The sequence below is a fragment of the Tinamus guttatus genome, unplaced genomic scaffold (genome assembly GCF_059628265.1).
Source record: "Tinamus guttatus ecotype Peru unplaced genomic scaffold, ASM5962826v1 Tinamus_guttatus_pri_ptg000529l, whole genome shotgun sequence".
Lineage (NCBI taxonomy): Eukaryota > Metazoa > Chordata > Aves > Tinamiformes > Tinamidae > Tinamus > Tinamus guttatus.
The window spans coordinates 256,941-277,315 of record NW_028289063.1 but is presented as its reverse complement, the minus strand read 5'-3'; the positions used below and the strand labels follow the sequence as shown (position 1 = coordinate 277,315).

General features: G+C 52.3%; 1 protein-coding gene and 1 long non-coding RNA gene across 2 annotated transcripts in view; one reads left to right on the top strand and one right to left on the bottom strand.

Annotated features, from left to right (window-relative positions):
* Positions 1-20,375, top strand: part of LOC148592737 (uncharacterized) — a 203,307-nt gene that overhangs the window by 140,792 nt on the left and 42,140 nt on the right. The window lies entirely within an intron of this gene.
* Positions 14,897-15,856, bottom strand: LOC148592739 (olfactory receptor 14C36-like). The gene has a single exon (XM_088533933.1). It carries the CDS (start codon positions 15,854-15,856, stop codon positions 14,897-14,899), a length of 960 nt encoding a protein of 319 aa, XP_088390059.1.

Genomic DNA, 20,375 nt, shown 5'->3' with positions numbered 1-20,375 from the left:
GAGGTTGCAGGGATATTTGTCAGCTTCATGAGCTGCAGAGCAGGGAGCTGGTCACCTCACAAACTGCTGATGGAGTCAAATGAGATGGGGACTGATGAGTGAGATGGGGACTGCTGGATGAACATGAACGGCCTGGACCTCAGTTCTTGTTCCCAGGGATCCTGCTGCTCTCCACCAAGGCTCCCAGCTTCGGGAGCTCCTTCCCAAGGGGTCACACAGAAACTGTCACTGCAAAGACCCCTGTGGATCCCAGGCTGTGGCAGTGGCTGATCAGGGCTGGAGGCTGCTGCAAGAGTCCTGCCTGAGGGTCCCACCTTGCTCAGGGGACAATGTGGCAGCCAGGACTCCTGGGGCTGGGGCCTCCCCGAGGCCCAAGGCTCCCGTGGGGCAGCTCCTACCCTTGTGTGGGTGCTGGGGCAGAAGGAGAGAATCCAGGGCAGGTTTCCCTGGCACTGGCTGCCCCTCTTCTCCCCCACGCCAGGGTGGGCAGTGCTGGCTGAGCCCAACACAGCAGCTCACACAGCCCCCCAGGCCCCCACACCAGCACCCCCAGCACCCGCAGCCCCGAGCTGGGCTCCCCTCCCTGCCCCGGCCCCGCACAGCCCCCAGCACAGCCAGGAGCCCCGCGGGGCCTCACAGCCAATGGCTGCGCTGGGCACGAGGAGGTCACTGCTGCCGCAGCCCCTGATAGGCCAGCTGCAGGGAGAGGGCGTGGCTGCTGCTTGGGAGGTCCCCGCTGCGGGCAGAGCTGATTGGGCAGCAGCAGGGCTGGCTCTGCCTGGTGACTGTGAGGTCACCGCTCCCGCAGCGCCTCATTGGGCAGCAGCCGGGCCCTGCGGGGCTCTGCGCTGCTGAGATCATCTCCGCGGAGCAGCTGCTGAGCCCGGGCTGGGCTCCTGGCGGGGAAGGGCTGGGGAGGCCATTGCTGCCCTGGAGGGCAGGGCCAGAGAGCTGGGCGGGACGGCGCTGTGACGTCATGTCTTTGTGAGTGCCTGATTGGCCGGCAGCAGGCAGGCAGGCGTGGGCGGTGGGTGGGGGGTCTCTGTGGTGAGAGGAGCTGAGAGGGCAGCAGTGGTTCCTGTGTGGGGAAGGGGGTTGAGGAAGCTGCTGTCTCTGAAGGCCACAGGCAGCATCAGGGATGTGGTGGGTTTGCACCTGTGAGGTCACCTCCGTGTGAGCAGCTGGGTTTGGGGTTTAGGCTTTAGGGTTGTGATCAGTGGCACAGAGCCTAGTTGGAGACCTGCAACTATTGGTATCAGGAGTCAGTCAAAACCTGTTCAGTTTATTAATCAGTGACCTGAAGGGACAGAGTGCACCCTCAGCAAGTTTGCTGAGGATAGAAAAGTAGGGGGAATGGCTGATAGCCCAGAGTTCTGTGCAGGCTTTAAGAGGGACCTGGACAGCCTGGAGAGTTGGGGGTAGAGGAGCCTCATGAAGTTCAACATAGGCAAGTGCAGGGTCTTAACAGCTAGGGAGGAATAACCCCATGTACCTGGACAGGGTGGGGGTTGACCTGTTGGACAGCAGCTCCACAAATAGTGACCTGGGAATCGTGGTTGGCAACAAATTGACCATGAGCCATCAGTGTGCCCTTGTGGCCACTGATACTGGTGGCTGAGGTCTAACGGTACCCAGAGTGCCCCCACAATATTGCAATGGCAGGAGATGTCTTTGGGTGGCCACTAGCTCCAGGCTGTGGTGTTTCACTGCGGGTGCAGGAATCGCCCTCCACTACCCCTTCCTTGGGCCTCCTGGGTCCCCAGTACCCCTCTGGGGATTGCAGAGCCCTCCTTTCCCCATGTGCACCTGGGTTTAGTGCTCTACCTTCTGCTCCCTGCACTGTGAGTCATCCCTGTTTCGTTAAATCTGCACTCAGTGGCCCCTCCCAGGCAAACCCTGTGCCTGGAGATCCCCTGGGGGTTCTCTCATCAGCACAGTCACATGTGGGGCAGCCTGGCACAGGCAATGCAGAGACCATTGCCTGTCTGCAGTGGTCACTGAGAGATGAACCCTAGATTGAGGCTAACAGATCACCCTGGAATGCTGAGGTCATCCCCTGGATCTCATGCAGTTCACAAGCAGAAGAGCAGCCCCATTTGTGGTTGCACACCCTTGCGCATATTTTTTGATTCCAGTTTCTAAAGAGAGGCCAGATTCAGGACCATCATAGGGAAGACCCCCTTTTATTATGGAAATGTTATTCTGGAGTCCAGCTGTGGCTTAAGGGAGCCCAAGGACTGCTCCTGCCTGTTCTTCCAGGGCACGTGGAAACACTAGGATCTCTCTTCCAGGTTATGAGAGTTCCTGGGCCATATCTGCAGAATAAAGCATGGAAGGACAGCACGGAAATGAGGAGGACAGCTCTAAATAGAGAAAGTCCTGCTGCCCTCCTGGAATGTGTCTTCAGGAAAGATGAACTGACATGGGAAGGCGGCCTCTAGACTTTCCTTCAATTCACTCATGTTTAGTTTTGTGTGTTGGAGCTTTGCATGGAACCATGGAAACCTGTGGTGACCCTTGTTTGCCATTTCTCTCATATTAGAGAGATTTGAGATGACACTCTAACCATAGGCATGAGAGCTGAGATCTCCTAAACAACACTGGACCCCTGGTCTCAGCCCACCTGTCCTTGTCCCGCTGTGACTCTGTACCCCAGAGGTCCCTTGGTGTCAGTGCTGGAAAAGACGCTGCAGAGGGAAACTCTCCTCCCTGCACGGGGCACATCCAAGGGAGCTCAAAGAAGCGGGTCAGAGGATCCTCCCTCTCTGCTAGTGAAGGGGGAAGCCTGGCTTCCTGCTTTATCATGGTCTATGTTTAAGTGCTAAATGAGAGATTCCTGTGCAGACATGACAAAAACTAGGCATCTTTATTTTAGTATTTATTAGTTTAAAATGGATGTAAAAGAGAAGTAAAAAAGAAAGAAATGGATAAAATACAGCCTTGATGCCAGATATCCTGGTGAGTGAATGAAACAGTTGTTACCACTGACCTTGTACCCACTGGATGAGTTTCTTCAGTGCCTCCTTGAGCTCCTTGTTCCTCATGCTGTAGATGAGGGGATTCAGGGCTGGAGGCACCACTGAGTACAGAATGGACACAACCATATCTAGAAGTGGGGAGGAGATTGAGGGGGGCTTCAGGTAGGCAAACAATATAGTAATGACAAACAAGGAGACCACGGCCAGGTGCGGGAGGCACATGGAAAGGGCTTTGTGCCGGCCCTGCTCTGACGGGATCCTCAGCACAGCTCTGAAGATCTGCACGTAGGACACCACGATGAAAATGAAACACCCAAGGATTAAACAGGCACTAACCCCAAGAAGCCCAACTTCCCTGAGGTAGGAGTGTGAGCAGGAGAGCTTGAGGATCTCGGGGATCTCACAGAAGAACTGCTCCACCACATTGCCTTGGCAGAGGGGTAGGGAAAATGTGTTCCCAGTGTGCAGGAGAGCATAGAGAAAACCACTGGCCCAGGCAGCTGCTGACATTTTGACGCAAGCTCTGCTGTCCAGGAGGGTCCCATAGTGCAGGGGTCTGCAGATGGCAACATAGCGGTCGTAGGCCATAACTGTGAGGAGAAAAAACTCTGCTGAAAACAAGAAGACCATGAAAAATATCTGGGCAGCACATTTCGAATAGGAAATGGCCCTGGTGTTCCACAGGGAGTTGTGCATGGATTTGGGGATAGTTGTGGAGATGGAGCCAAAGTCAAGGAGGGAGAGGTTGAGGAGGAAGAAGTACATGGGGGTGTGGAGGCGGTGGTCGCAGGCTACGGCTGTGATGATGAGGCCGTTGGCCAGGAGGGCAGCCAGGTAGATGGCCAGGAAGAGCGAGAAGTGCCAGAGCTGCAGCTCCCGCGTGTCTGAGAACATCATAAGCAGGAACTCGCTGAAGGAGCTGCTGTTGGACATTAGTTCCTTCGGGGCCCAGGAGCCCAATCCAAGGAAGGAAAGAAAGCCAAAAGTTAAGGCAGGCTTTTCTGAGCCAAACCATTTCACTTTCTCAAGGAACTCCCCACATTTCCTCTCTCCCTTATTTCAGCTCCATTTCTGGTGCTCCACTTTGAACTGGCTGAGTGTGCCAAGTTCAGCAGGGACTCCTGCCCATAGCTCTGGAGGAGTTGTTTCTGCTTTGCTGCAGGTGGAAATAGATGCACTAGTCTTTGACTGGTATTTGTGGAGATGCCTTGGAATGACATATTGCATTGCTTGGAATCGACTTAGTCCAGAGACCACATGGGAATATTCTCCATTCACCAGCATGAGAGCTGAATACAGCCCTCACACTAGTTGCATCTGAAGGGGAAGAGCTCTGTGAGGGATTCACCCCCATCACTCTTGCCCTCCTCAACAGAGATATTTGTATCTGAGTCTGCCACACCAGATCTCACTCCAACAAGGAAGAACAGCAGTCAAAGGGAAACAAGGATAGACCTTACCCTTTCTACATGTCAAGATGTCTAGAGATAGACCTTGTCCTCATGCCTCCTTTAACCCTGCACCCTTATTCCAGGCACTGCAGAGAGAAGGAGTAGCTTTGATGCACAGAACCTGCAGGAGACGATGTCCTCCCCTTCTACGGCAGGGCTCTTCAACGTTTAGAATTCAAATATTCTCTGCAAAAGGATAAGTGGAGGAGTCTGTTGATATATAAGCATGCGTGTAAATAATATATATGATGGTGCACACACAAACACACAAAGGTGCCTACTCACTGTGGGAACATATTTTGATAGAGCAGAAATTTTTGGTGCTTCAATCGTTCTCAGCATAAACCCTTGCGCATCCCAAAAGGAAAAAAAAGAAAAACCTTGTTATGACTTTGTCATGGGACCTGCTTCATCGCTGAGCCTTGCCCCTCACTGTCGTGTACTTGCACCTCACTCACATGAAGGACAACGATACTCACAAGTGAGCCCAGTTCTTCCTGCAGAAACCTCCCAGGAGCAGGGGACTGTCCAGGGGCACCCCCATGTTTGCAGGTGCTAAGGAGCAGCTCAGATAGACCCTGATGCAGCAGCCCAGGAGAAGCTGGTGCTGTCTATGGACTAAGGGGTGGGTGAGGGGACAGTCTGAAGTCCCTGGCAGACTCTTTGGCTGCTCCTTGAATCTCTTAATGAGTCTCAATCTGTTGTCCAAATCTGACAGTTTTGTTTCCATTTTACTCTTACCAAGTGGAAGGAAATTGTAAGCACCAACTCACTGGCTTCTCTTTCAGGAAATGCCTGCCTTGCCTTTCCTGTTGCAAAGTGCCCCCTGAAATGTGCTCACAGCTAGACCTGTGAGCAGACCTGACCCCCGCAGCACCCTCCCAGCAGGAGAAGGAGCCTGTCCTGGTAGAGGATAATCCTCCCACCCAGAACTTCTCCCCTCAGTGCTGTGGGGAGCTCCCTGGGCAGGCTGAGTGCTGACCTTCACAGGCGACACAGTCGCTGCTGCGGGCACACGGCACCTTTGGGTGCAGGGACCCTGCTCTGAAGTGCAGACCTCTCACCCTGTCTGCACAACCCGGCTTCACATCACTGCTGTTTCTGTTGGGGAAGGCAACAGAATGCCCTGCTCATAGGTGGTATGTTAGAGAATCCCTGCTCTGAAGCAGCTCCTCTTCCTCTGCACTGCAAAAACCAGAAGAAAGAAGAGAAAAATGCTGCCAGCCATGGGGTGTGATGGGTTCTTATGTCCCCTTCAAGAAGCTCCGTAGCATTGTCCTGTAAGCACAAACTCACCGTGTCAAGAGCTGTGGAGGTCTCCTGTGTGCTCCCGCTCCACACTGCCGTTCCCCTCTCGCTGCCTTCTCTCCTCTACTGTCCGCAGCAGCAGGCAGTGCCCGCAGCCCTGCTGCTCTTGGCACAGGAGCTGCTCCTGCACTCGGCTGTCTCTGGGCAGTGCTGACAGGCTGCCACGAGCTGCCTCCGTCCCAGGAGCCTGGCCCCGCTCAGGAGCAGAGGCCCAGCTGAACTCACCAATTTCTCTGTCCCTTGTGTCCCCTCCTCCTGGGAAATGTGCACTGGAATAGAGCGAAGTAATTACCTATCATCTTTTCCCATTGACTAGAGAGCAACTATTTCCAACATTGCAAGTTCTTTCATCAGAGCATGACTACCTATGAGAAATAGAAATGTGCTCCTGTGGAACCCCCCAAACCCTCATCTTTGACCTAGGCAGGACACCTAGTTAGGACATGAAGGGAGCTCCTTGACACATGGTTCAGGCATTGACTCAGATGTGTCAGTCTTGGCACCTCCTGCTGGTCTAGAAGCCCCTGGCGTAAAGTGGGATTCAGAAAACTCCTGTGAATTTCACAGGCAGGTTGTATGATTCCCCTTGCCACAACTGAAGTGAGAACAACACAGAGGTCTGCAAGAGAGCTCCTTGTCTAAGCTGCAATTGCAGTCACTGGAAATGGAGGATGAGAGTCAGCTGATCACACACAAACTCTCCCTGGTGACAATCCAAAAGACTGAGGAGGTCAAAGGCCTGTGTCAGTATCCACTTTTTCTGATGCGGCTCCTGGGAGACCTGCATCATCCTAGAGGATCAGGGTGGGGAGCCAATGGGGAATTGCATTGCCCATCTGAAATGACCCCAGATGCCAACAAAAATGGCAACCCCAGGAACAATGAAGATGAGGCATAGAAAGATTCTAGCACTAAACAGCAGCTCTGGTAATTCAGTGCAGAGCCTTGATTTGATGGCATAGAAAAGTGCTGGCAGGGCCTTGTCAGATGCTTGGGGTGTCCAGCGCAATCACGTGTTTCTAGCAAATGCAGCAGGGCACCTGCAGGAAAATCATGCCCCTTGGAGTGACTGCTGGGTAAGTGTCCCAGGGCATCCTATGTTTCCATCCTGTACCCAAAGACATTCCAGCACTGGCTGTAGGGAAAGCCCATCCTGTCTACATCCAGGGTGCTGCATAAACGGGAGGCATCCTCACCCCGCCATGTCTCTGCTCCAGTTTCTGCCCTCTCAAACCCTTCTAGCTCTCCTCTCCTGAATTTCTGCTCCCCCTGCCAGATGATATGAACAAGGACTGGGCTAATGCCTGAGGCTTGGCAGGTGTGACAGTCACAAGTGGCCCATGTGCCCACCTACAATCCCTGCACACATACACCCATGGTCCCTACAGCACTGGCACGGCCTTTGGGTGCCTGGCACTCCCCGGGTATCCCCTTTGCCCTGCTTATTGGCTTGATGGGCCAGCAAAGGTACTGCTGGTGCTCTGAAAAGGCAGAGTGGGCAAAGGCACTTTTGGAGCTTCCTCACAACCTGCTGATCTCTCCATGGGCATTGGAGTCTTCAGCCAGTGCCATTGTGGTGGCCTTTGCTCTGGAACAAAGCAGTGATGCACAGATTATGCCTCCAGCAGCAGCATCCCTGCACATCTGGGCATGCACTGATGCGAAAAGGAGAAACATGTCCTAAATATTCATGATTTTATTCTGCATTTCCTATACTATAATTCATATTGCTTTCATGTACCCTCATACCAGCTTATTACAAGATGAAATTGGAGAAGACAAATAGCAAGGGCCTTTCTCACTCTCCCCCACTTTTTTTCTCTTCTTTTTCATTTTATTTTTTCAGTAGGAGCTGGAGGAGGCCCTGGAGCTGAGCCCACAGCAGGGCAACAAGGCTGCAGGTTGTCACATTTCCTTTTGATGGAGACTCTTCCCATCTGCCGGCCTGATGGTCATCAACCAGGTGGCCAAGACGGTGATGAGAGCCTTACACTGGGAGTGACTCAGGGGAGAAGACTCCAGCAAGAGTGAGAGGCTGGGATGGCAGGGAAGGGTGCAAGTGATGTGAACAAAGGAACCCCTGGAGAGAGCAGTGGGATGCAGGGAGCTCTGCTTAGGGACAGACAGAGAGCCTGTCAGGATTGTAGGGATGAGGATTAGTGGGCAGAGCAACAGAGCTGGCCTTGTGTAGATCTCTACTATGGATCTCTGGAAAGACATCGTGATGGGATCCCCATGGTTTTCACCAAGATATTGTGATGGCGTCTTTCTCCATGGTCTCCACCAAGGAATCATGATGGGACCTCCATAGTCCCCACAAAGGCATCATGATAGGGTCTGCCATGGTGTCCAGCAGGACATGATGATAGAGTCCCCAAGGAAACCACCAGGGCTTTGTGATGGCAGTGGTAGCATGCCCATAAGGCCATTGTGAGCGGGTGGTCCCCATGGTGACCATGTTATTGTTGGGGACCAAGGCCCCAGGTTCCCCACTCTGAGGAGAGCAGCTCCAAGCAACTCTGAAGGGTGGAGGACCTCAGGAAAGGCAGCCATTAAGTAAGCATCTGTTAAGAAGACGAATGCTCCATACAAGCATTTGGTAAAATTAGGAAACATCTCTGGAGCCCAGCGTGACTAAACAGGGAACTGGCGTGTGGCCTTCAAGTCAATAAGGCAGCATGTGGAAAGGGGAAGAGGCTGCAAAGGAGGAAGTCACAAATATTGTCCGGTAAAGTAAGGATGGTTTGACCAATGAAGAAGGAAGAATGAAGAAGGAAAATGTGGGCTAATGGCTGAATGGGACTGGGATTTTAGCAAGTGCAGCCCTGCTTGGCTTCAGTCAACCTTCACCAACAAGGTGAAGCCTGAGAAATGTCTGAAAGTGGCAACTGGAGAGCTCACTTCTCTGTCCCTGGCCTTGCAAGTGTGTGCCCTGGGCAGAGCTGTGGGATTGCCTGGGGTTGGCGCTTGGTTTGGGGGTTTGGTGTTTGGCAAGACAGGATCAAAGTCCTGTGGGATGAAAGAGCACAAAGTCTGAGCACAGGCTGAGATGAGGGTGAGCCTCAGCTCCATGATAACTGCTGCGGGCTGCTCTTTGGGTAGAAGTGGGATGGAGGACAGTCTGTGGCAGAAGACAGTCTTCCTCCTGGAGGCACCAAAGCAGGCTCGCTGTTCTTCAGTTCCTCAACAGGGTTTCATGCACTGTGCTATGTAAGATAGAGATGATAGTCCAGAAAAGAGCAAAGGTGCCCTTACCAAAGAACCTCCTAAGAACTAGGAGCCTAGGTTCTTACCAAACAACCTCCTAAGAACTAGAGCCTAGGGCTCTGCTTTTTGCCTTACTTCATGGCCATGGTGAAAGTAGTGCATGAACATGGTGCTGCCAAATTAGAAGAATGAAAATGTATTTCATAATGTTAAAGACTGCCTGATGTTTTGGAAAAGGCAATCTTTGTTATTCCTTGGGAATGATCTCACTTATGACTATAATCTGCTTTAGGGGATAGATTCCATTTGATCACATAGAGAGGCCGGTGCTGCTGGAGATGCTCTGTGTTCATTGTATTCCCCTGCAGTGCTGAAAATTTTGGAGGCAGTTCCTGCAGGCCCTTAGCTTGTCATTAGGAAATATATCTGAAATTAAAAGTCTGTTAAGAGCACTTATTTCCCTCCTTTGACTAGAAAGGAAAGTCCAGATAACTGGATTTGACAGAGACATCTGTCCGGATGGGGTCTGACATCGGGCAGAATCTCCCTCCTCATATACACCCTTTCACCAATCCCTCACATATCTCTACAAGCCTGATTAAGCTGAACTTTTTGAAAGGCAGCTTTGATTCAGATGATCTGCACATCTGCACTTTCAATTTTTTTTTAAAGTCTTCCTCCTCCCCTTGCTCTTTATCGTTCAGACACCTCTCAACTCTTCCCTTGCTGCTTTGAGCTTCAGGGAGTCTTTCAGGAGACTCTTGTTGTCTCTTAACCAGCTCCTTTACCATGTGTCTATCCAGCCCTTTCTATCTAGTTGTGAAAAACAGTTCAAGGAAGGTTATTCCTTGTAGGCTGTGGAGCTCCTTGGAAGCAATCAGGACTCAACTAGCAGTTGAGAAGTGTGTTTTGTTTCCTATTGACACAGGATCCAGGTTATTTTGTTTCATCACACTTAACATTTCTGCCGGTTTGCCACTAGTTCAGGTGGGAATTTGGTGCACATGAGCTATAGCATTCAGTTCCTGGAATGGAAAAACAGTTTGATTTTAAGCAGAGTGATCTGAGTCCCCAGTGGCTGATGAGGGAACTGGCAGGGCTGGGGAGCTGGGCAGGAACCTTCTGCATACAGGTCTCCCCTCAGAAATACTGCTTTTCGCACATGTCCAGACTTCATTGGGAGGCACTCTAGGAAGCGGAGAAAGTGCATGCCTGATTCAGAACATGGAAAAAATAAGAAAGCTGAAAAAAAAACCCAGCTATCTCTTTTTTCAGGTGCTCACTGAGATCTGCCTATTTTTAATACACTCCATTCCAATTAGGTAGAACAGAGTTGAAGATTGAAGAAAATTATAGCAAGAATCATGGCTCCTGAGGGGGTTTGCATTTCACTGACCCCTTGGGAGTAGTTGGAGCTGAGTCCATGAACCTCTGATGCTGAGAGGAGACTGAAGAAACTTCTCAAGAAGTTCAAGTCAGAAGCACATCCTTAAGTTTCTTGGAGGGTTAATGGGTCCCACTGTGGTTCATTACCAAGGAAAGCCTCCCCAGGGGCTGATCAGAGCAGAGAGTTGGAAGTCATTATTGCAGATAGGAAAAGGCAACGTGCAGGTTCCTCTGATGCCAGGTCAACCCTTCATGTGTGTTAACAAGCAGAATGACCAAACAGAGGTGCCCAGTCCCTGAGTACGGACATCCTTTCCACCATGCTTTGCCCAAGGCTTTTGGTTGGAGCAGTATGTGGGTGGGGGTGTTCAAGGCCTAGGGCAGGACACTGATCCAGGACCTCTTGTGTCCCTGGGGGAAAGCAGGCAAGGAGGCCCTGTTGCCGGAAGGAAGAAGTTTCTTCTTCTAGGCCTCAATGGCAGAGACACCAGCCATGGCCAAGAGGACATAGACCTAGTTCTTGAGGAGGTTTTTGGCACTGCCCTTGGCTGTCTCCCCCTTTGGCTCCCCTACACTTTCCCATGCTTGTCCCTGTTTCCCTGCAGCTTGTAGACACCCAGCCTGCTTCCCCACCTTGTTCTCACCCCAGCATCTCTCCAGCTTTTCCCATATTTCTCTGTCCTTGGAGACTCTTCTTTGAAACAATAAGGCATGAGTTGATCTCAGGTCCCCTCCAGGTCACCTCTTGCACCACAGAACTGCTCTTTAATGACATTTCTCCTTTCTTCAAATCAAGTCTGTACCTTAATAAGCAGTTTGTGGCTCTTTCTCATTCGCAATTTCTTTCCCACTACCAGAAAAACTTCCATTGTTCCTGAAACCACCCTGCAGGCAGTCACAGGCTCCTGCTCTCTTTCCATTAGCTGTAGCACTTCAGCAGGCTAAAGAAGCTCATGGTCCTCAGCTTCTCCATGCAGGCCATGTGCTGACCAGGCCTGTAAAAGCAACCTCACCCCAGCAGAAGGGCCTGACTCTGGGGAGGCCATCTCAGGTACTGACCCATAGGCAAAAAAGAAAAATAAAGGAAAAAAAAAAAAACATCGGTAGAAGACTTAACTTCTTTGCACTGAAAAAACACAAACTCCCTCCTCACAGGGGGGCAAGTGATACTCGTGCCCCCAGCCACCTTGGAGACCTGACACTGAACTCACTTCATGTGACGAGAACAGTTCTTCTACAGAGAGCCCCAACTGGATGCAGTATCTAGAGGTACTCTAATGAGTACAGAGTAGGGGGACTCCTGTTCATGCAGTCCAGGACACTGTGGCCTCCAGAGCATGTTGCTGGTTCACATGCAGCTTGCTGCCCACAAAGGTCCTTCTCCAAAGAGCTGCTGCCCAGCCGGACATTCCCCAGTCCATATCACTGTAAGGGCTGGTCTCTCCCAAGGGCAGGACCTGGTTTTTGTCCTTATTGGAACACCATCCCTACAAAGTAGATAATACTATCCTGTGTAGCCAAGCTGATCTCCCAAGGCGTGTTCTAGTTTTAATGAGCATCAGAATGGACCATCCTTGTGCTGGGTGGCTGTGCTCCTTAAAGACCTGCTGGCTTTCCTAAGCTCCAACCCCCTTTCAGATTGTCAGATTCCCTCGCCCGGAGGGAGCCTATGCAAGCTCTCCCCTAGACCTTGATCCATCCGATGCAAGAGCTCCTTCCATCGGAGCTGTCCCTTCACATTAAGGACATTCACCCTGCTCTTCCCTGCTCACCTTTCTTCCTGCGGCGCTTGTCCTCTGCCATCACAGCCCTCTAGTCATGTGAGTGGTCTCAAAGCATCTCAATTATTCCAGCTGTGTTTCAGTGCAGTGACAGCTTGTTCCTCTCCATCTGTTCGCCTCTGTGCCCCAGGCTGCATGCACTTGTGTGCGATATTGGGGTTGGAGAGCCTCAACTGTGGCACAAAGGAGGATCTGAAATGGAGAAACCTGTTACCAAGAGCCAAGGACACCGTGTGTGCAATGGCCCCACTTGACAGCGGGGACATGCTCGTGTAGAGAGCACTTGTCAGGGCTATGCTGAAAGGAGGTTCCCACAAAGAGAGCAAAGTCTGTAATGCCCAAGGCCAGGGAGAAACAGGAGAGGGATTTGCCTCCTAGGGGCAATTAATGGCAAGTTGGGCCTGTGACAGAGGGGAACCCCTCTCCAGGAAGGACAAGGTGCGACTGAAGAAGTCCCTGGACCTGGGCAGGCTGTGATTTACCACATGGAGGTCATCGTTAGCCCATTTCCTTCATGTAAGGGTGTGAAGAGTTTCCAGAGAGGGAGAGCTACAAGATTTTAAGGGTGAGGCTACTAGAGAAGAGACCCCTTTCCACCACTGGATGACAAGGACAATGTTAGTGATGTTCACAGGGTCTCTGGACGGCAGTCCAAGCCAGGACCTTCTTCACTGGTGCATTGTCCTTCAGGGAGGTCAATTCAGCTCTGTCGCAGGCCCCAAGGTGCTGCAGAGGGAGCTCAGGCAGCAAAACTCTCTCCTGCCAAGGCTGAGCAACCCAGCTCTGTTTCCCCCTGGCCCTGGGCTCTGCAGGCTTTGCTCTCTTAGTGGAACTCCTCTCTCACCATCACGTTGCCACCTGCTCTCCATGACAGCATGCCCGTGCTCTGAAGTGCAGGCACCAGAAATGCTGTGTCCTTGGCCCTTGGTAGAACAAGTTTCACCATCACCAACCTGTTCTCGGCGCCACAGCTGAGGCTTTGCAATGGAAACATGCACAAGTGCATAAAGCTTGGGGCCGAGAGAGGAGCAGATGGAGTGTGAAGGGGCAGCTCAGCTATGTGGAGCTCTTTGAACATGAGGGCTAGGGCTTGAGTTCAAGCTTGTAGGTGACAAGGGTGAGACCACAGTGGGAGTGACCAAGCACCCAGGCAGGGTGAGGAGGTGGGTACAGTCTCCTTTAAGCAATGTGAACAAGTGTGTGGCTGAAAGGGCACCCCACGTGCACACAGCCTGCCAGCACTGGCTGCAAAGCTCTGGGAATAGCTGTTCTTGGGGACTGGCTGGCTCCTGCAATGAGCTCCCAGGAGCTGGGAGAGGGCCGAGGAGGCAGCAGTGCCCTGGTCTCCGCCACATGTCAGCACCTTCACCTCGCAAACCACAGGAGGACTCACGTCCTTCCTCCCCACACTCCTCCCAGCAGACAACTCCTCCCCAACAGGCTGAGGGCAGCCCGAGGCCTCCCTGTCCACCCAGAGGGCATGTCCCGGATGGGCTCCCATCAACACTGCCAGCTGCTTGTTCCCAAGTGCCTGTCCCAGGAATCGTTCTCTGGAGGGGACTGCTCACTTGTCCCAGTGAGCACAGGCAGTGCAGGGCCAAGAGGATGGCGCCAGGCCTGTTCTTCCAACGTTCCCTTGGACAAGCAGCTTGTGAGGAGCAGGAATGGCCAGACCCCATGGGTGTCCCTGCACCAGCTCTATGGAGCAGCTTGGGGACGTGGTTGAGTTCAGCACCAAGAAAGTGTGGGTGCAGCAGCAGGGCTGGCCATCACTGGTGCTGGTGGGGCAGGGGTGGGAGAGCTCCTGGCAGGTTCCCTTCTCCCAAGGGGAACATGGGGGCTTCCATGTGTGCCCATCCCTGCACCCGCACGCGGCTCCCTGGCTCCACTGTGCAGACACCACCCAGGGCAGGGTGCTCAGCCCTGGGGAAATGTCCCTCTGACATGGTCCCCATGACAGCCCGCACTGCCCTGTCCCCCACAAACCCTGCTGGGCCCAGCCTTGTACCACGTTGGGGTTGGTGCAGAGCTGTCCTTGGCCTCTGAGCTGGGAGGGAGGCTGGGCAGGGCCGGCTGGTCCTCTGGCTACAGGCACCGAGGCCGGCAGGAAGGAGCTGCCCAGGCAGCCAAACACTGACACTGAAGGTGACCTCAGGGACTCTCCAGGCTCCCTTCCCTGGGCCTCCTGGGTCCCCACTGCCTCTTGTGGGAGTGCAGAGCTCTCCCTAGCCTGCACATTCATTATTTTTGCCCTTTCCATTTGGGTGGCTTCCCTCAAGTTTCTGACGCTCCATTCACTGCTAGGAACATGGTGCCCTTGGAGATGCCCTGTGCTCTCCTGGAGGCTCCATATCCATCTTCAGCCCTGTCACATGGAAGATACGGCTTGACCATTCACCATCTGCAGGAGCTCTGAGCACCCACAGTGAGAACTGAATCCAACCCTCCTTCCCTAACACATCATATATGAGATCATTGCTGGAGGCCCTGGAGAGCCCTGAGAAAAAATCAGATGCTTTGATGGCGAAAGTCCAAGAGCACATTTTAGAATCTGACTTTGGAAGGAGAGGCCAATCTTCAAGTACTGCAGTGAGGAAATCCACTTTTATTTGAGCGAAGCCAGGACTGACACAGAAATGCAAGGATAGACATATTTACAGCAGGTATGGCAATTATACAGAGCTGCATCATGCTTCTGGCAAAGCAGGATGCATTCAAAAACTTATGTAAAAAATCATTATAAACACAGAGAGAATGCTCAAAGCACAGAACTATCTGAGATGCCTTAGGAACCACTTGTTAGAAAGGACAGGGAGCTTTTTTCTAGGACCAACTGAGCCAGTTTCATTAGGGTGTTCTTCAGATCCTTGTTCCTCATGCTGTAGATGAGGGGGTTGACCGTTGGAGGCACCACTGAGTACAGAACAGCTACCACCAGATCCACAGATGGGAAGGAGATGGTTGGGGGCTTCCCGTAGGCAAACGTGCAACTGCTGAGAAACAGGGAGACCACAACCATGTGCGGGAAGCACATGGAAAAGGCTTTGTGCCGGCCCTGCTCTGAGGGGATCCTCAGCACAGCTCTGAAGATCTGCACGTAGGACACCACAATGAAAACGAAACATGCAAAGAATAAACAAATACTAAACACAAAAAGCCGAACTTCCCTGAGGTAGGAATCTGAGCAGGAGAGCTTGAGGATCTGGGGGATCTCACAGAAGAACTGTTCCACCACATTGCCTTGGCAGAGGGGTAGGGAAAATGTGTTCCCAGTGTGCAGGAGAGCATGGAGAAAGCCACTGGCCCAGGCAGCTGCTGCCATTTTGACACAAGCTCTGCGGTCCATGAGGGTCCCATAGTGCAGGGGTCTGCAGATGGCAATGTAGCGGTCGTAGGCCATGACTGTGAGGAGATAAAACTCTCCTGCAAACAAGAATGCTGCCAGGAAGACCTGGGTAGCACATCCTGAGTAGGAAATGATCCTGTTGTTCCTCAGGGAATTGGCCATGGCTTTGGGAACAGTCGTGGAGATGGCTCCAAGGTCAAGGAGGGAGAGGTTGAGGAGGAAGAAGTACATGGGGGTGTGGAGGCGGTGGTCGCAGGCTATGGCTGTGATGATGAGGCCGTTGGCCAGGAGGGCAGCCAGGTAGATGGACAGGAAGAGCGAGAAGTGCAAGAGCTGCAGCTCCCACGTGTCTGAGAATGGCAGGAGGAGGAACTCGTTGAGGGAGCTGCTGTTGGACATTAGCTCCTTTGGGAATCCTGTTCAAGGAAGGAAAGAAAGCAAAAATTTAGAGCGGACTTGTCTGAGCCAAACCATTTCAGTTTCTCAAAAATCCCCCATATTTCCTCTCTCCCTTAATTCAGCCCCATTTCAGGTGATCCACATTGAAATGGCTGTATTCTCTGCAGCAGGGACCCGCTTCCCATGGCTCCAAAGGAGTTGTTTCTGCTGTGCTGCAGGTGTAATTGGATATGTCAAACTACTCTTTGATTAGTATTTCTGGAGATGCCTGGGAAGGGTGTCTTGCATTGCTTGGAAGGGACTTGTCCCGGAAACCCAGCTGGGAATATTCTCCATTCACCAGCATCAGAGCTGAATACAGCACTCACACTGGTTGTGTCTGAAGGAGAAGAGCTTTGTGAAGGATTTGTCCCCATCTATCTTGCCCTCCTCAACAAAGATATTTGTATCTGAATCTGTCACACCAGATCTGACTCCAGCCAGGGAGGAGAACAGTCAAATGGAAGCAAGGAAAGACCTTACCTCTTTTTAGACGTCGATATGTCTAGAGACAGTACTTGTCCTCATGTCACTTCATCATCTGCGCCTGTCTTCCAGAAACTTCAGAGAGAAGGAGTAGCTTTCCTGCACAAAATCTGCAGGAGTCGATGGCCTCCCCTTCCATGGCAGGGCTCTTCAATATGCAGAAATCAAGTCTTCTCTGCAAAAGGGTCACTGCAGGAGTCTGTTGATATAGAAATGTGCGTATATATAATATATATGATGGTGCACACACAAACACACAAAGGTGCCTCCTCAGTGTGGGAGCATTCTTAGATAGAACAGAAATGTTTGGCATTTCAATCACTCTCAGCATGAACCCTTGTGCACTCCAACAGCAGAAAAAGGACTTTGTCATGGGACCTGCTTCATCACTGAGCCTTGCCCCTCACTGTCGTGTACTTGCACCTCACTCACATGAAGGACAACGACACTCACAAGTGAGCCCAGTTCTCCCTGCAGAAACCTCCCAGGAGCAGGGGACTGTCCAGCGGCACCCCATGTTTGCAGGTGCTAAGGAGCAGCTTAGATAGACCCTGATGCAGCAGCCCAGGAGAAGCTGGCGCTGTCTATGGACTAAGGGATGGCTGAGGGGACATTCAGATGTCCCTGGCAGACTCTTTGGCAGCTCCTTGAATCTCTTAATGAGTCTCAGTCTCTTGTCCAAATATGACGGTTTTGTTTCCATTTTCCTCTTACCAAGTGGAAGGAAATTCTAAGCACCATCTCAATGCCTGCCTTGCCTTTCCTTTTGAAAAGTGCCCCCTGAAATGTGCTCACAGCTAGACCTGTGAGCAGACCTGACCCCTGCAGCACCTCCCAGCAGGAGAAGGAGCCTGTCCTGGTAGAGGATAATCCTCCCACCCAGAACTTCTCCCCTCAGTCCTGTGGGGAGCTCCCTGGGCAGGCTGAGCGCTGACCTTCACAGGCGACACAGTCACTGGTGCGGGCACACAGCACCTTTGGGTGCAGGGACCCTGCTCTGAAGTGCAGACCTCTCACCCTGTCTGCACAACCCGGCTTCACATCACTGCTGTTTCTGTTGGGGAAGGCAGCAGAATGCCCTGCTCATAGGTGGTATGTTAGAGAATCCCTGCTCTCAAGCAGCTCCTCTTCCTCTGCACTGCAAAAGCCAGAAGAAAGAAGAGAAAAATGCTGTCACCCATGGGGTGTGATGGGTTCCTATGTCCCCTTCAAGAAGCTCCGTAGCATTGTACTGTAAGCACAAACTCACCATGTCAAGCGCTGTGGAGGTCTCCTCTGTCCTCCCGCTCCACACTGCCGTTCCCCTCTCGCTGCCTTCTCTCCTCTGCTGTCCGCAGCAGCAGGCAGTGCCCGCAGCCCTGCTGCTCTTGGCACAGGAGCTGCTCCTGCACTCGGCTGTCTCTGGGCAGTGCTGCCAGGCTGCCACGAGCTGCCTCCGTCCCAGGAGCCTGGCCCCGCTCAGGAGCAGAGGAACAGCTGAACTCACCAATTTCTCTGTCCCTTGTGCTCCCTTCTCCTGGGGAATGTTCACTGGAATAGAGTGAAGTAATCACCTGTTGTCTCTTCCCATTGAGTGGAGAGCAACTCTTTCAAACCTTGCAAATTCTTTCATCAGAGGATCACTACCTATGACAGATGAAAATGTGTTCCTGTGGAACACCCAATTCTCATCTCTGACCTAGGCAGGACACCTAGTTAGGACATGAAGGGAGCTCCTTGACACATGGTTCAGGGATTGACTCAAATGTGTCAGTCTGGGCATCTCATGCTGGTCTAGAAGCCCCTGACATGAAGTGGGATTCAGAAAAATCCTACAAGCTTCACAGGCAGCTCAAGTGATTCCCCTTTCAAAACTGAAGTGAGCACAACATAGAGGTCTGCAAGAGAGCTCCTTGTCTAGGCTGCAATTGCAGTCACTGGAGATGGAGGATGGGAAACAATTGCTCCCACACAAACACCTGGGGACAGTTGAAAAGACTGAGGAGGTCCAAGGCATGTGCCAGGGCCCACTTGCTCTGATGCAGCTCCTCGGAGACCTGCATCATCCCAGAGCATCAGGGTGGGGGCCTCTGGGGATTTGCATTGCCCATCTGAAATGACCCCAGATGCTAAATACAACAGGAGCGCCATTCACTATGAATATGAGGCATAGAAAGATGCTAGTATTAAGCAGTGTCTCTGGTAATTCAATGCAGATACTTGATTGGATGGCATAGGAGAATGCTGGCAGGGCCTTGTCAAATGCCTGGGGTATCCAGCACAACCATGTGTCTCTAGCAGATACAGTAGGGCACCTGCAGGAAAACCATGCCCCATTGCAGTGCTTGCCGGGCAAATGCCCCAGGCTACGCTGATTTTCCTACCTCTACCCTAATCAATGAATTCCACACTGACTGCAGGGAAAGTTGTCCCACCTACATGCAGAACTGTCCCACCTACATGCAGAATGCTGCAAAAAGAGGAGGCACATCACTCCAAGCTCTGTGCTCTGGTCTCTGAACTCTCAAACCCTTCTTAATCCCCTCCCCTGAATTCCTGCTCACCCTGCTAGATTGTATGAACAGGGACTTCTTCAGTAGCACCTTCACTTTTCTAGAGATTGCTTCAAGAAATCTGCCATCCTGCCCTGTCCCTCAGGCTAGGCAGCTGTGATAGTCACAAGTGCTCCATGAGCCCACCTACAGCACCTGCACACATACACCCATGGTCCCTATGGCACTCGCATGGTCTTTGGGTGCCTGGCACCCCTTGAATATCTCCTTTCTTGTGCTTATTGGCCAGACAGGCCCAGCAAAGGTGCTGCTGGTGCTGTCAACAGGCAGAGTGGGCAAAGACCCTTCTGGAGCTTCCTCACAACCTGCTGTTCTCTCCATGGGCTTTGGAGTCTTCAGCCAGTGTCCTTGGGGTGGCCTTTTCTCTGGCACAGTGATGCACAGAACCTGCCTCCAGCAGCAGCATCCCTGCACATCTGGGCATGCACTCATGCAACAAGGGGAAACGTGTCCTAAGGATTCATGGTTAAATTCTGCATTTCAGATATCCTAATTCATATTGCTTTATAGTACCCTCATACCAGCCTATTACAAGCTGAAAATGGAGAGGACAATGAGCAAAGATTTTTCTTTTTTTACTTTTTCTTTTTTAGCAGGATTTGGAGGAGGACCTGGAGCTGAGCCCACGGCAAGACAGCAAAGCTACCGGGTGTGACATTTCATTTGGAAGGAGACTCCTCCCATCTGCCAACATGAAGGTCATCAACCAGCTGGCCAAGCTGGTGAGGACGGCCTTAAATTGGGAGTGAGTCGGGGGAGAAGAAGACTCCAGCAAGAGAGGGAAGGTGATGGCCTGAAATGATAGGGAAAGGTGCAGGTGAGAGAGCAGGGCAATGCAGGGAGCTAGGCTTAGGGATGGAAAGAGAGGCAGTCAGGATTGTTGGTATGAGGATTAGTGGGCAGAGCAACAGCTATGGCCTTGTGAGGATCTCTGCTATAGATCTCAAAAAAAAAACAATAATGATGAGGTCCCCATGGTTTTCACGAAGACATTGTGATGGTGTCTTTCTCCATGGTCTCCACCAAGGCATCATGATGGCATCTCCATAGTCCCCAGAAAGGCATTGTGATAGGGTCTCGGTGGTCTCCACCAGGGCATCAGAATAAGGTCCCCATGGAAACCACCAGGGCTTTGTGATGGCAGTGGCATCATGTCCATAAGGTTGCTGTGAGGGGACGGGCCCCATGGTGACCATGCCCTTGTTGGGGACAAAGACCCCAGGCTCCCCACTCTGGGGACAGCAGCTCCATCAGGAGGGAGCAGCTCCCCTTGGTGCCACTGTCAGGTCCCCATGAGAGGATCCTGAACATGGACAAGGAGCGGCAGGCGAACGCCTGCTCCCAGCCCACAGACGGGCTCTCCGGCTTGCAGGAGAGCGGGAGCGAGGTGAGCAGTGGGGCTGAAGGGAGAGGCAGGCAGAGGGGATGGCACCAACATGGAG